The 16,086-nt window shown below is 37.6% G+C and overlaps 1 protein-coding gene across 4 annotated transcripts in view; it reads right to left on the reverse strand.

Moving 5' to 3' along the window:
* Positions 1–16,086, reverse strand: part of MACROD2 (mono-ADP ribosylhydrolase 2) — a 1,226,284-nt gene that overhangs the window by 61,330 nt on the left and 1,148,868 nt on the right. For all 4 annotated transcript variants that reach the window (XM_067565284.1, XM_067565283.1, XM_067565286.1 and 1 more), the window contains 2 exons: positions 12,251–12,313; positions 8,616–8,684 (listed from right to left, as the gene is read on the reverse strand). In XM_067565284.1, coding sequence (XP_067421385.1) covers positions 8,616–8,684; positions 12,251–12,313 — 132 coding nt within the window. The remainder of the gene's footprint in view (positions 1–8,615; positions 8,685–12,250; positions 12,314–16,086) is intronic.

Genomic DNA, 16,086 nt, shown 5'->3' on the forward strand with positions numbered 1-16,086 from the left:
ATTAGCACTGTGGAAGGCCTTACTAGCCACGATAGCACTTAGCACTGTTGAAGGCCCTCATGGCCACGCTAGTGATTAGCACCACGGAAGGCCCTAGTGACCATATTAATGATTAGCACTGTGGAAGACTCTAGTGGCCACATGTAAACCTGGCTTGACATAAGTAACTTGCCTCATTTCTTAGTGGGCATAATTGGAAAGGTGAGTGGAAGGCTAAGTTGTAAATAGGGGCTTGACAAACATTATGCTGAAGTCAGGATGTCTATTGTTGTTGTTAATCCCATTCCTGACGATGACGATGTATTATCGGAATTCTCATCTATGGCTATGCATACGACTCTGACGTCCGAACCTGGATGCACCGATTCGGCCGCACTATGGCCATGGGAAGTCTATGTCTATGATATTTGATGATGCAGCGCTGTGATGCCTTTCACGTGCATCCAGAGACGATTTCGTCAACCCCACTCAAAACTGTTACATGATGATCTTGTCAGAGACTGCTAGTGAATCCTGTTCTGAGCCATTTGCTCAAGTTCTTTGAGATTGATGCCAGTCTACTAAAGACTACTCTTCAGGTTATCTTTGAAGCACTTATACATACTACTCTTCTTTCTTTGTTCAACCTCAGCTCTCACTACAAGATCTGTTTTGAGAGATGGTGGTCTTCCATTCTGATGACATGTCTGATCCACCTAAGTTGTCCTCTCAATAGCATTTCCTCAGTACTGATTGTATTTGCTCTCTCAAGGACCTTAATATTGGTGACTCTGTCCTGCCAGCAAATGTTCATTATTGAGCGGAGCAAGGGCATGTGAAATTGCTTAAGTTCTTTAATGTGCCATCTAAAGAGAATCCATGTCTCAGATCCATACAGGAGAGATGTTGGAACAAAAACTGTGCTAACTAAGACAAGCAGCAACACCCTGATGCTAGGGACTATGGACAAGATAAACCTGAAAGATAAGGATCAGGTTTCATGTGAACAGCATATGGACAGAGCACGCTGTACAGGAATTGTACCAAAGTAACCAGACCAATCAAAAATATGTGGTGTAATGTGTAACTAATGCAATATCATGTGTAAATGTATATGAAAGAGGAAGTTGTCTGTGTAACTTTGGATGCGTAGTACACATACCCACCCCCATGCTTGAGTCTGATCAACCCAGCGTAGCTTTGCTGTATGCCAAATAAAGGAACCTGAGCAATGAAATCCAAAGTCGAACTGAGTGTTTTGGATCCCAAAGAACTGAATAAAGTGTTCTCCCCGAACTGAACAAGATGGACTGGGTAAGCCAAATGGAAAGGGTCTCAGAGGAAATCCCAACCCCATGCTAACAATTAGCACCATGGAGGACCCTCCTGAACACACTAGAATTCTGGAACCATAAAAGGCCCTACTGACCACACTAATGATTAGCACTGTGAAAGGCCACATTCCCAATTAGAATTGTAGAAAAGGGTCTTCAATCACTTTACAGATGAGTTTAGGGAGGTTGTCCCATACATAAGGGATGATAAAGAATATAGTACTAATATCTTTATGGGAGAAGTAGACAAACAGGCATTGGAGGCTGATAACATTAGCAGATTACATCTTTGCAGTGACACAATATGATATAAGAGCAGAGAGGTAAGGAGGAGCTGAAATCTGAATGGGCTTTAAAAGATAAGGACCAGAAGCCTGCATCTTCTGCAATGGAGAATCAGAGAAGGGACAGGGAGGGGGTAAGGATGACATATTCAGATTGACTGGGCAGGAAGATTATTTAGGCAGCACATTTTAAATGGATCAAGGATTGATACCAAGGACAGATAGGAGGAGGTTGCAGAAGTCGAGATAGATGAAGACCCAGGTAAGAGATTTAGCTGTGTGGACAGAAAGAAAAGATCAAATCTTAGAGATTTTATGGAGGATAGAGTGACAGGACATACAGGGCATGGGGGAGGGCAGATTTAAAGACAAAGTTAGTAATGAACCTCCTGTATTTCTAAAAATGATAGGTATAAGGGGCACTCTGAAAAGAAACGTTTGGCAGGCTGGTGATGGCTGGGTTTCCAGACTGGTTTGTGCTAGCCAGTCTGGCTTCCTAGAAATCTTTATACATATCAAAGAAAGAATATGATCATTGCAACTGGAACACATGATTCCAGGTATAGTTCAGGTTGTTGAAGCTTTTCCATCTAAAAGGTTCTTTTTCGTATAACTGAAAACTTTCCAGGCCTGATCATACCCGTGGGTGAAATTTAAAAAAAAAAAATCAATGGTAAGCTGCAGGGTGCTTTGCACTTTTGAAAATTAGGTCGTTCCTTTAGATGCCTACATATGGATTCAGGAGCCTAACTTTAGGCACTTTTTTTTTAAAACCTTGGCTTTTGATTCAGGGTTTTTTCACCCACTCATTGACATGAAATTTATACCACCTTACACAATACCCCTGAATTTGGCCCGTTCTATCTTTTAGTGGCTTGTTTATCCTCTGTTGACTTTTGAGTCTTTAGGACATCTAGACTCTTCCCACAGTGAGAACTACAACTGACCAAACAGGACCTTTAAGATCCATGAGCATTTACAGAGGCCTGGGATGCTTATAGATCTCTGTATTACATGAACGAAGTTCGTTACAATCATAGAGCTGGAAAGGCCCTCGAGAAGTCATCAAGTCCAGCCTTCTCCCGGTGGCAGGACTAAGTGAACCTGGACCATCCCTGACAGTTGTACGTTCAACCTGTTTTTAAAAACCTCCAATAATGGGGTTCAACAATTTCCTTTGGATACACATTCCAGAGCCTAACTACCCTTTGGAAAGATTTTCCTATGATCTAACCTAAGTCCCCCTTGCTGCAGATTAAGCCCATTACTCCTTATCCTACCTTCAATGCACATGGACAACAATTTATCACCATCCTCTTTATAACAGCCCTTAACATATTTGAGACTACCATCAGGTCCCCCCTCAGTCTTCTTTTCTCAAGACTACATATGCCCTGTTTTTTAAATCTTTACTCACAGGTCACGTTTTCTAGAACTTTAATCATTTTTGTTGCTCTCCTCTGGATTCTCTCCAATTTGTCCACATCTTTCCTCTAGTGTGGCACTGAGCATTGGACACAATACTCCAGCTGAGGCCTCACTAGTGCTGATTAGACCAGGACAATTACTTCCAGTGTCTTACATAAGACACGTCTGTTAATACATCCCAAAATATATTCCTAAATCCAATATTACAGAGAAAAAACATCCTCTGGCTGGCTGACATTTTAACTGAAATTCAATGAATTCAGAAAAATAACAACTTGTTTTCTATGGTATATGGTTCCCAAAGGAACACAGACTTCCACGAACACACCTGGAAATACATTAATTGATATTTTATTTTTAAAATTAATTAACATATGATTTATTTAGTTGACCTTCAAATGTAAATTAAATTCTTATTAAGTGCGAATGAATTAAAATTGGCACAGTATGTACAGAAACTCTGATAGGGTTACATAATGCAAAGTACACTTCTTAGTTAAGGCTACAGCTTCATTTTTATTTTTGCTGCAACACAAAACCATTGTTAAATCAGGGCAGAGGGGAATTGATGGGGCAGGTGAATGGTAATGCGATACAGAACCTCTCTCCTCAAAGTCAGAGATTCAAAACCAGCAGAAACCAGTATTGGAGGAAAATCATTATTACACAATGGCTGTTTAATGGCCTATTTGTAATGAGCTGGTAGTCCTGGTACAATTCTAAGTGGGGCAGGCATAATAGACTGTGTGCAGCCTGTTTTATATGTATTTAACCTGCGGTATAAACACTAAGCATTTTAATCACTGTGTTTATAAATAAAAGTGTCTCTAAATTCAGATATACTATGTATAAAGAATCTACTTCAATGTGCATGTTAGTAATGAAGTGCTACCAAAGGTGTTGCATAGAGTTGCTACCACACAAAGAATGAGCTAATAACTATGCATGCAAGATTTCAAACATAAAACAGCAACATTTCTTTGTGGTGTCATCTGTATTTGAAATATTACTCAGTGGGAAAAGGCAATGTTCCAGATGCCAGTATGATGGAAATGGAGAGCTGGTACAAACTGCAGTAAAAGGATACTTCCAGAGAACAATACCTAATATCCATGTATGCTTGTAACAGGAAAAATAAACACTGTTTAACAGAACTGGATACCTAAAACTGAATATGACGTTTATATGAATATATCGTTTTATGTATACACACACACGAATATATTGTTTTATAAATATATCTAAAACTGAATATGCTAAGGACTGAGGCTCCAATTCAGGAAAGTACTTACACATGTGCTTACATCCATCCCCATTCAGGACAGAATGTAGTGATGCGTTTCAAACCATTGAAGTCAGTGGGACATAAGCATGTGCTCAGAAGTTCTGTCCTGAATAGGGGATGTGTTCTTGAATCAAGACCTGAGTTGGCATGGAAACTGAACTACCCTTTTGCTTCTAGTGATGGGCCCTACAGAAAAGGGTGGATTCATACTGATATGGTAGTTAACAAAAGCTAGATTTGTTGCAATATAGGCTTTATTGGTCATTATCTATCCAGGGCTATCAATATGGCATATTTCATAAGCATTAAGTTAAATTCAGATTTATGTAACTATATATATTTGCATATATAAAAACAATAAAAAAGATTCAATTTTTTTCTCATTGTTCTGATTCCCACAGTGTGCTAACAATGAAGTAGAAAAAAAGAGAATTAACGACTTATAACTGGAATTATGACATCTGTTCTATTATGGAATTGCTATCAACCAATCTAACGTACTGAAAGATGCTTTTATATTTTCATAGAATGGGGATGGAAGACCTAATAATCTCAGTAATTCGTGAGTGGTTCAAGCTGTGCATATCTCTCTCTTTGAAGCTGTGTGGCTTGGAACTTATTTGCCACATACCTTCCTTTTCATATTAATAAGGTGAAGGAACTGGAAAAAAAATACAATTGCTTAAAACATTTTACATTCATTTCAGTTAGCTGAAGAATAAATTATAAAATTTAATAAATCCTGGATCTCGCAGTTTTTAGTTGCTGTTAACTCAGTGGGCAAATCGTTAGAAGGCTGCTTTTAGAAATGCCAGGATTTCATAGAGGTGCCATTTTCCCATCTGCTAATAAGTTTTAGAAAAAATATTATTTTAAATGGACTAAAATCTGCAAATATAGAACATAAATCTGAAATTTTGAATGTAGAAGTAGAATTAAAAGGCCTTGATCCTGCAAAGAGTTCTGTGTGGGGACAGAGGTCTGCCCATGCAAAGCCAAGTTACCGGATCAGAGCCTTGATTATATTAAAAAAATGTATGTGAAAAGCAGCTCATCCTTCACTCTGTATCTCTCTTGCAACTGCTGTTATTTCACAAACATCTTGACTGGCACACAGAGCATCACTTCTTTTCCCCAAAGAGATGCCTGTGATGATATCTGTTGTAAGTGAAACACAACCTTCTCCCCCTCCCCAAGCACTGGTGTTCCCAGATAAGGGTAGAAGAACTTATTTGAATTTATTTCATTTTAGAATGCATTTATCTGTCAGTTCTAACTCCTTACATATATTTAGAATTGGCAGAAAGCAATTTTTATTTTTTATAATTTGGACAGATAATCCTGATGTTTACTTTTAAGCATTTTTTTCTGGTTTTTTCAATTTATATTTTCACAACTGTAGGAAATTATGGGGAGGAGGTCAGGCAATTATTTAATGATAGAAGACATTGAGATTCATAAAGTTAAAGCTTTCTGACTGTTAAAACACAAATTGCCAGCATCATGAGTCAAAATATACAAAATAAATGTCCTTAAAAAAAAATCAAACTCAATCAGTTCTCAAATGGCATTTTTCTTATTTTGACTATCTGTAAATTTTTATCATCATCAGTGGAAATATTTTTTCATCGGTTTGTGTGTGTACAGTGAAATCGATGTTTACTGACATTTACAGACAAAAATGAAATCCTTCCAAGCCTACATTTATTGAATGGTTAATAGACTGGGACCTTAATTACATTTTTAAATTCAATATATATATATTTTTAAATTATGGCCACGTATTTTAGATCTTTAGAAATTTTGGCCCGATGCTCTCTCCAACCATGCATTCTGTCTCATGGAGTTTCCTCCCAGTTCTTCTATCAGGGATGTGCTTTGCCATCCCTCCTTCTCCAGTAAAACTGGCAGGGAAGTGGCCACCAAAGGACGAAGAAGCACCCAAATATGAATCAACTGCATGATCCACAGGCACCAGGGGAGCATGGTTCCTCTATGAGCATGCACTTTATCAGCACTGAATTACATCAGGCTGGGACTGGTGGGGAACAATGCTGTGAGCTGCAGAGAGGGTGGGATGAATTAGGAGAGCATGCCTCAAGCCCCCTGGGCCAAACCTACAGATTAGTGCTCCGCTGCATTTCTAGAAGTGGGAGGGACTAGTGCTAGTATTTTTGAAATACTAGTCTTTAAAAAATTAATTTGTCAAATATGTGCCATTCCTCTTCAGGTCGTACCAACGTTAACACCAGGCTGGTTGAAAGGCAACTTTTCACATAGCCACACACATCAGTGCCAGACATTTGAATCTCCCTGAACCAATGAAATACAAAATTCTACATTCCACAAATTACTGGGTGCTGTATGGGATTTTTAAAGGCACACATGCATCAAAAATGTACTAAGATTATAACACAGATTTTTAGGGCGGGATTTTCAGTGACACACATGCATCAAAAATGTACTAAGATTATAACACAGTATAAAACAGTCTTTTCTCTACCACATATACAGGCAGGCTCTGCATTGCCCCACAATATGGAGGCTTTAAGCTATCTTTGCTTCACCCTATCCATCCCTGCACCATATTCACAGATTGATTAACTAGGAATCCGATCCTTGGAATCTTGTATGTCAGATGCCACCATAATGTAATATATTTATTTTGTATATTTATAAAATCTGGCATCACACATTTCCTAACTTCAGTTGTTGTATCAGATACAACAGAGCAGATAAACTATTTTTCCCATTCATATTGTTCTCAAGGAGAAAAGCTGTTCCCTGTTTTCCAGACAAGAGTACACTACTACTATAGGTAAAGTAAGAAGAATGGTTACACACAAAGACGATAGGTAAATTCTATGGAAAATAAATCAGTATGCATTCACTTCACACCTTAACACCTACCCAGAAGGTACAAAATCAGGATCAAGGACTCAAAGTTATATCTAAATTTCAAGACCTCCATTAACACCCAAGAAAGCAAAAAAACATTCTGCCACTCATGATTCAGACTGTAATAAACATTTCCAGAGGAGATGTTATAGATGTGGACCTCATAAATAGGTCATGTATTGGTAAAGAGGAGGCACGAATGAAGGTTAATCACCAACTATGCTTAGAATGAACCCTCACTATTTCTGACTGCTGTTAGTCTTGCTGTGACCTTAATCTAGGAGGATTTCAGTGGCACAGTATTTGTGTCAGATTTTTTGTTAACATCTATACAGAGTTTCTATCAGCCATTTGAGTGAGCAGTTAAATCAGCCTAAAATGAGCTTTGAACCCTTAATCAGGTAAAGATTGTGGGCTCCTTAATATGCTATTTTGGAACCGAAGAATGAGATCTCACACTCACTTCCTCACACTATCAAAAAAAAAAAACAAAAAGAGAGAGAAAAGTGGTGGCATTGAATTAAACATTAACTCTTAAAACAAATAAATGAATGGATTGTTAATAATTATGTTATCTCAGTAAAATGCATTAAAATTTTCTATTAGTCTTACTTGAAGGCTGTACTGATAGACTGTATTTATTATAGATAACATAACTCCTGTTTTGAATTACCAGCAGCATCATGGTTGGTTGGTTGTTTTTTTTTACACATACCAAAAAGAATTCTAAGATTAGCATGAGCAATTAATAGTGTGAGGCCATAAAAAGGATGAAGAACAATATGTCTGTGTGCTGGTCTCCTATCTGTAAACCAAACAACTAAATGGGAAAAAATCCCAGCTTGAAACATTAGATCTCCTCTCTGTCTTGTTTCCTAAACTCTCTGTCATTTCACCCTGTGACACTTTTAAATATTTATCACAATCTAAATGATCTGAGTGTCCAGCACAATCTGCACAAAATAAACATTACTTTCTCTCAGTAATGACTTTATCTCCTTTTGCTTCCCCGTGATGTGCTTATAGTTACTGTTTTTACCTTTTTTCCATCAGGACAGAACTAATTAGGGCCTTGATACTTCAAAGATTTATGCCTGCATTTAATTACGCACAAGTCATACTCTTGATGTCAAAATTGGGTTCTATATCTGATGTGTCAAAGCATGGCATTTTTATATTAATTCCATAATGCTGAGAGCTAAGATTTCCTGGCATCTCTCATACCGGCACAATAGCTGGTGCCGAGTGTTGTATTAAAAAGTCTTTTAAAATGAAAATCTAAGCTTGTAGCTGATTTCTGATTTTTTAAGTCTCAGTCTGGCTTTTTTTCAGACATAAAGGAAAATATGGCCTTGCGAAGTATCCTCTTGGGATTGTATATCTTGAGATACATCTTGCTATCTGTACCTTTATCCTTGCGCAACTCTATTCCTTCTTCTGATGGTGGGCTGGGTACAGCTGTAGGTTTTGCCTCATCTGTAAGAAGAGAGGAAACGAAAGAGAAATAGTGGTTATTTATTAGATAATAGGATGGGTGGACTGGTACATTTCATGCATCCAGGGGCCTTTGTGGTGAGAAGACAAAACTGGGGAGTCAGTGCATCTGAGCACCTGCTTTGCCATGGGCTTCCTGTGTGATTCTTGGTCTGATCCTATTCCCATCAATGGCGGTGATAAACTTCAGTAGTGCTGGAATAAACCTTAAATCTCCACTCTGCTTCCCTGCCTCTTAGACAGGGATAATAATATCATCTATCCACCTCATGAGTGGGTTGTGCTGAGAGATCCTCCCTTGGGAAGCATTAAAGCAGCCTTATCATACAAGTACTCTGGCCCCAGTCCAGGAAGCACTAAAGCATGTGCACAATCCTTCTGTGTTGAGAAGAGCATGTAAACCTGTACTTTAAGCATGTGTTTGATTCCCATGGACTTCAATGGGATTTAAAACATATGCGTAAGTGCTTTCCTGAATTGGGGTCTAAGAGTGATCAAGGTGTAAATGTGCAAAATATTAATATTATTATTTAATAAGAATCTGGTTAGAGGAGTCACATGCAAAAAACTCTGCGGGACAATGAAATGCATCCACTACTAGAGCTGAATGAAATGTTGTCATTCATAGTGGAAATTCATATTTGTTTATAATGACAATGAATACTCATTGCGTGAGGGAATGAGAGTAAGAATGGTGGTGAGGGCACTCACCTAGGATTTAGGGGACCCAAGTTCATACCCTTGCTCTAATGACTAATTATTTATAAAAAGTGGAACAGCTTCATCAAGAGAGATTGGCGAAGACCAAAATTGTTGTTTTAGGCTATCTTAGAAAGTACTAAGTCACTTTCTAGCCTTTAGCACAGAGGTTAGAGAATTCACACGGAGTGCATGAGACCCAGGTTTAATTCAATATCCCAGTACCTAGGACACTATTCTGCAACATAAGAGACCCAAGTTCAATGTGGGAATTGAACCTGAGTCTCCCACATGAGTTCCCAAACCGGTGGGCTAAAGGCCACAAACAAACGGATGTAGTGCTTTTTAAGGTAGTCTGAAACCACAATTCTGACAGGTACTGACTGCCCCATTCATTTCTCTGAGTGTTAACGCTGATACTTAGTGATGATAGTTTAGATTCTTTTGGAATTTTAAAAGTACTCCATTTGTGATGTGTTTGTTGTTATCCCCTGAAAGATCTCCCTTTTGATTTACAACATACAGCCTCCTGAGGAACAGGGACTTTTGCATTTGAAACACTGTTAAAAGGTTGCTCCTTACCAACTTCCTAATAATAAGCATATTATTCATAATGATTAGAAATTTTGTGTGCATCTGACTATATTTCCCACATTTTGCAAACCATTTCAGCAACTGTGTATGAAAATCAGGAAATTTCACATGTATATTGCCAAGTAAACAATTAACAGAAATAGGATTTGTCTTAAAAGTTCCATTCATTATTTCCCCCTACTGAATAATGCTGAATGCAACAATAACTCTATGATGTGACAGTTTAATCATGATACATTGAGTACCAATATTATAAATGATATTAAAAGAATGTATATGATGTTTCTGATAAACTGAGTATGACAGTTTGCAATAGTGAAATGTCATAATGTCACTTCTGGAAGAAACAACAAGCCTTTAGACAGCAAAGAAAGCTAAGTAATAGTTTATCAAAGTAAACTATTCACGGTTACTTCCCATGGGAAAGATGAAATGCAGCTCATTGTGTCATGGGTTAATAAGCACAGGAAATATGCATCCCATCAGAAGATAGAGCTAAAATATTTGAATGTCTAGTGGGCCACTCAGGGTATTTTTATAAGGTAATATATCTAGGTTAAGCAGAAACCTCGGGAGTTTGGACTGCTTTGAACTACAAGCAAAGCCCTATTTTGTAAGGTTAAAAGATGAATAATGACCTAATGGTTCATCAGGCAAAGGTGATGCAGAATTTTCAAAGAATCTACATGCTGGTAGTACAACTTGCTACTACACAAAAGACCCAAATTCAGTTATCTCATGACTCTTGCCCTTTGGCTGCTGAAACTTATGAGCACTGCGGAGGTGAAGCTGTTAAATTTAGGAAGAGAAGTGTGGTTGGTGACTGGCGTTCTTCTAAATCTCTTGTATGATACTGTAGTCTGCAAGGAAGCTGCTTACCCTCCTGGGATAAAAGAAGAGTCCAGAGCCCAGGGGGCTAGATCCAAAGTCCATTGAACTCAATGGGAGTCTTTCCATTGCCTTCAGGCCTCTGGATCAGGCCCCTGAAGAGTATGAAGTAGTATAAGTGTGTGTTTGATGTGGGAAGATTAAAGGAAGTAAGAATAGTGAGGAGAGGTCAATGGACGAAACGAGCTAAATTGCAAGCATCCAAGAATGGCCTCAGTTTAACAGAGAATGGAATAAAATTAGAGTGGAATGCAGAGGAGAACACGGAAAGAAAGTTTTTTATACAGTGTTTCCTCTACAGACCGGAACAAAGAGGGAAAGAAGCATATCACAACACACATTTTTCTCTTCACAAGGAGCCTCCATGTAGTCAACAGACCAGATAACAGTAATGTGCTGGCTACCTTGAGGCCTCACTCTACTGCATTTACTGACTGACCCTTTCCATCTTCTAGGTAATAATAAAAGCTTTCAGAGCGGATCGAAAAGTTCTAAGTGTAGATGTTTTATGCTACCTGAAATCAGTATGTGTAGGCAACACACTGTTCCACTATATTAGTTAGTGGGTATCAATCAGACATTAATAAAAAATAAGAAAAATACTTTATTATGTAACAGTGGATTGGAAATCCAAAGGAATAAGGGTTGTTTTGATTTATCACTTCAGTTATTTTGAAAACTGCTTAATTCTGATTGTCATTTCTGTTTTCTGGATAAAAAAAATATAACCAAGAAGAGAGAAAAACGATAGGTAGGAATCCCTTTGGAATAGAGTACCATTTTATTTTAAAATATCCAATTTGACTTGTAACATACATTTATAAAAACACCATTTGCAAATCTAGCACTTTATGAACCTGACATTGACTTGAAGGTTTTGATTTTCACATGTAAGCTCTTTCTTTTTGGACGTAAACCTTAATAATCCAATTTTCTGGGATCAGCAGAGAAATTGCTGGAAAAAATAGTTATTACTATCTAGAAGCACCCTTAAAGTCTTGAAAGATCAGTTTTAGAGCTCTCCCTCATCTCCCCAAACTTATTTTTCTCATTATTCTTTCTTACCGAGTGCTACACTGATGTAAACATGCATGGAAAATTATTTTTTCTACTTAGAGGATTAGCGAGATATATTCCAATTTAAAGAGGGAATGTGGAGCTAGTAACAAACAGGAAAGTCTGCATTCCTGCACTGCAACACCATCATTCATAATGAATAGAGCTGTGGTCTCCAATGGGAGAACTGCACAAGCCCTGGGTTAATCTGGTGAAAACATACAAACATTTTCAGTCAATAGCATTGACTAAGGTATTGTTCACCAGGTGGATAAAGCCTGGGAGAATGCTTTAAAGAGCACAGCACAAACCTGCTTCTTCGCTCTGGCCCTCAGTTTCTTCAATACCTTGCTTTTCTTCTCTGTTATTATCATCTATCAAGAAAACCACACAAAAGTTATTTATGAAGTATCTTTTAATTGGTAACAGGCAGCACTGAAATTAATTGTAGCCAATGCAGCATAAACTGTTAATTTATGACAGAGCCCTGTGATAAAGCAGGGAGACATACAGGGAGATAAAAACAGGTGGGGGAAAATTGAAAAATTACAAACATAAATAGTTACATTTAAAACACTCACTTTTTAAACTGTCTGGCAGATTAAAGGTTTTATAGCACTAGACAGAATTATCCCATAACCCTGGAAACATCTACATATTCAGCAGTTGTTTTTGCTTATACAACATCTACAGTGGATATTGGTTGACTGTGTTTTATTTGTTCTGTTAAAATAGATTATTTTTTTCCAGTCACATTTATATATAAGAACTTTGAAGTATCTAGATCGCACACTTGAGCAACCTATTTTAACCAGCACTATGCAGGGTGACTTAGCTTTAATCAGTATTACGCAGGGTGACCATAGCAGGGAGAAATGTGCCTGAATTTTACTTTTAAATGTAAAGCCTTGAAGAGACTGAATGCAGAGGTATTGAAGATATTGAGTATACATTAAAAAATGGATGACAAATGACTAAAAGGGATATAAGAACACTGGCGGGGGTGGGGGAGGAAGAATGCAAGGATTTATTGCTGGCTTTTTTGCATGCACGTTCACTCTCTATTGACCTTCTGGCATCAGTTTTCTCTCCCCCGCCCCCCCAGCTCCTTACTGAAGACAGGTACCAAACAGTGAATTACCCAGGGAAAGATATACAACAGAGAGGCCGGGAAAGAGCACCAAGCTCCCTTTGCCTGGTTCCTAATCAGTTCATTTACAAGGCTCTGTATTTTCAACACCAGAGAACCCTATTTTAGGCTTGTAATAATCATAGACTGCAGTGTATCATACTGTATCAGAGTGGTTATTCTGATTCCTTTCAGAAGGGAGACAGAGTCAATAATTAGTTATATTTAATGAGGAATTCTAGGAACTGGTTTGAGAATGTATAAATAAATAGAAAAGAAATTAATTTCTGGATTGTGGAAAAGGCCTCATTATGATAAACATGAACTTGATTTTCACTTTTATAACTTATGTACCCTATTGCTTTTGCATGCCCCATCTTGGACTCCTTATATATCCTTAACATATCAGAGTCCGCTGCAGAGACCAGTGGTAGCAGAAATGCATCTTGGTTAATGGAATTAAAAACTAAAAAAAACTAAAGTGCATGTATTTTTCATATGTAAATACCATGCAACTTATAATAGCATATTTGATTTAGCGAACATGCATTAAGACTTATTGTTTTTCTAGTTCTTTGACAGGTATTACATCTTAGAATCCAGTAGGTGGAACTAGTGTAGAAGTATTTTCTTTCTAAGCCATAACACACAGAGTTACATTCTTAGCCGATCAGATTAACATGTGTTTTACACAGTTTCTGAGACATTTGGAGCGACATTCTCAGCTGGTGTAAATCGCTGTCGCTGCATTGATCTCCATGGAACTATACTGATTTATATCAGCTGAAAAGCAAACCCATTAGTTGTTTTCAGACTTTTCATACTGATTTTAACTGGTCTAAATGGACAGCTAGTTCACTAGCGGGCTTCAACCTGTAAAAATTACATTACATGGATGACCAGAAGTATTTGATAACACCAGCATTTTATTTATCACCCAGCTACAACATGGGGAGCAGACAAAAAAATGGAAAGTTAACTCCACTAGAATTGAAACTTTTTTTTTTTTTTTTTTTTTAATATGGATTTGGGTTTTGCAAGGCTTGCAGCAAACAGCTAATACATTTGGGGAGAATCATTTGCTATTAAGAGAGAGTTTTCACCAAGATCAAGTTGTTTAGTTCAGGCATTGTGACATGACACCATATATCCAGGTTTGCGGTAAAACAACATTGAAATGGTCATCAGTAAACTCCAGACAAGAGCACTCTGTATCCTGAAAGATTGTCTCTTTCACCAACAGAAGTTAGTCCAATAAAAGATATTACCTCATGTACCTTGTATCTCTATATTCAAAACTGTAAGGATTTCATTGTGACCACGGTATTTCTAAATTTGTAATGCATCAAGCTTAGTTTTGCACATAGAAAAGGCAGGTCAGGCTGTAATGGTAACCACTATGATATTTATTGTTGAAAACTATTTCAGCAGCTAAATTACTGCTTCACGAACAACAATTCTATCCAACATTTATTTCTATAGTCAGTAAAAGCAAGTCAAGTACCAATATGACAATTATTTATTTTGCTAAAAATCAGATTTAAAAAAAATCTCATTTGTTTCCATGTTGTTCAGTTTCTTATGAATTCAAATTCAGAGCAAATTCATATTAAAAAAGAAAGTTTTAAAATTCTCTCAGTCTGGCTCATCAATATGTTACTCCAGTTTTAAACTGGTGTAACTCCCGTGATTTTACGGGAGTTACACTGGCTTAAAACTGGAGTAATGTAGTGGTGAATAAGGTTCTAAACATTAAATTCTTACTGAATGCAAAGAAAATCAAAATATAAGTGAAACTCCGATTTTGTATTCTTCTTTTAAACCAGAAAAGTGCAAGAGATTTTAAATAAAAACTTTATTTCTTGTATTCCCCCCCTCACGGCAAACTCTCTGGATCATATATCTATACAATGCAAATTCACCTAACACACAAGGAGCAGTAATTTTTAAAGGCTGCGTTGTGCCTTCAATGGAGTGAAGTTTGTATTTGCTTTAGTAGAAGTGGGAGTGTGAAAAAATTAAAATCCTTTCCCTTAACAGTTGAATGAAAAGTTATTAATTAAGGGCTTGTCTACATGCAAATTTGTAGCAAGATGGGGTGTGAATCGACCCTGCAGGGGTAATCTGCAGGGTACTAATGGTCCATATAGCCTCTGTTGACCCAACAGTTTCTTAGCACATGTTGATCTACACTCCTTTGAAAAAAAGACTAGATCAATGAGCACTAAGGAACAGTTAGTGCACATCAGCAGGATCCACATGGACACTTAATGCCTGGCGGTCTAGTGTGGGGTAGTTTCACACTCCAGTTTGCCACGAAATAAATGTTTGTGCAGACAATCTCAAAGAGTGAGTAAGTGATTCTAAGCTAAATGATATACAGACTTGAAGGGCTAGATTCTTTCCTGTGGCCAAGCTCTGTTTGGCATGGAGTGAGTGGAGCAACAGGCAGCCTATTACAGTCTGCACTGACCATGGCTCTGACACTTGACAATGCTGAGAGCAGCTAAGATGAATAATACATGCCAGGAAATATGGTTGTTTGACAATCTCAGATGCTTGAGAACTTTGCCCTCCATCCTCATAACTGTTTCCCTTAGCTATGTTGTCAGCTCTCTCATAAGAACTGCACACCATTCTTAAACATCAGGAAGGCAAAAAAAAATTCCAACAAAATTATCATGTTCTGTAATTATCTAGAACAAGATAATTATATGGCTAAGCAAACACTGACATGGTGCATGCAGAAACTTCTCTGAAGCCCCTCCTCTCCATCAAATACAGTAAAAAATTAGGACAATATTGTTCGGATAGTGTAAAAGTAATAGAGCTCCATTGATTTAAATGAAATGCTACTGATTTATGACATCAGAAAATCTGGCCCCTAATTCAAAACAGTGGGGAGTCTATCATACCCAAGGCAATTTTCAAACATGGGTGTCTAAAGGTAGGAATATTAGGCACCTAAATAAAATTTCCAGAACTGTGTCCTGAAGCACCCAAATTTTGGCCAAAGTC

This window comes from Emydura macquarii, unplaced genomic scaffold (genome assembly GCF_026122565.2).
Source record: "Emydura macquarii macquarii isolate MOO-44397 ecotype Brisbane River unplaced genomic scaffold, CSIRO-AGI_Emac_v2 contig_2676, whole genome shotgun sequence".
Classification (NCBI taxonomy): domain Eukaryota; kingdom Metazoa; phylum Chordata; order Testudines; family Chelidae; genus Emydura; species Emydura macquarii.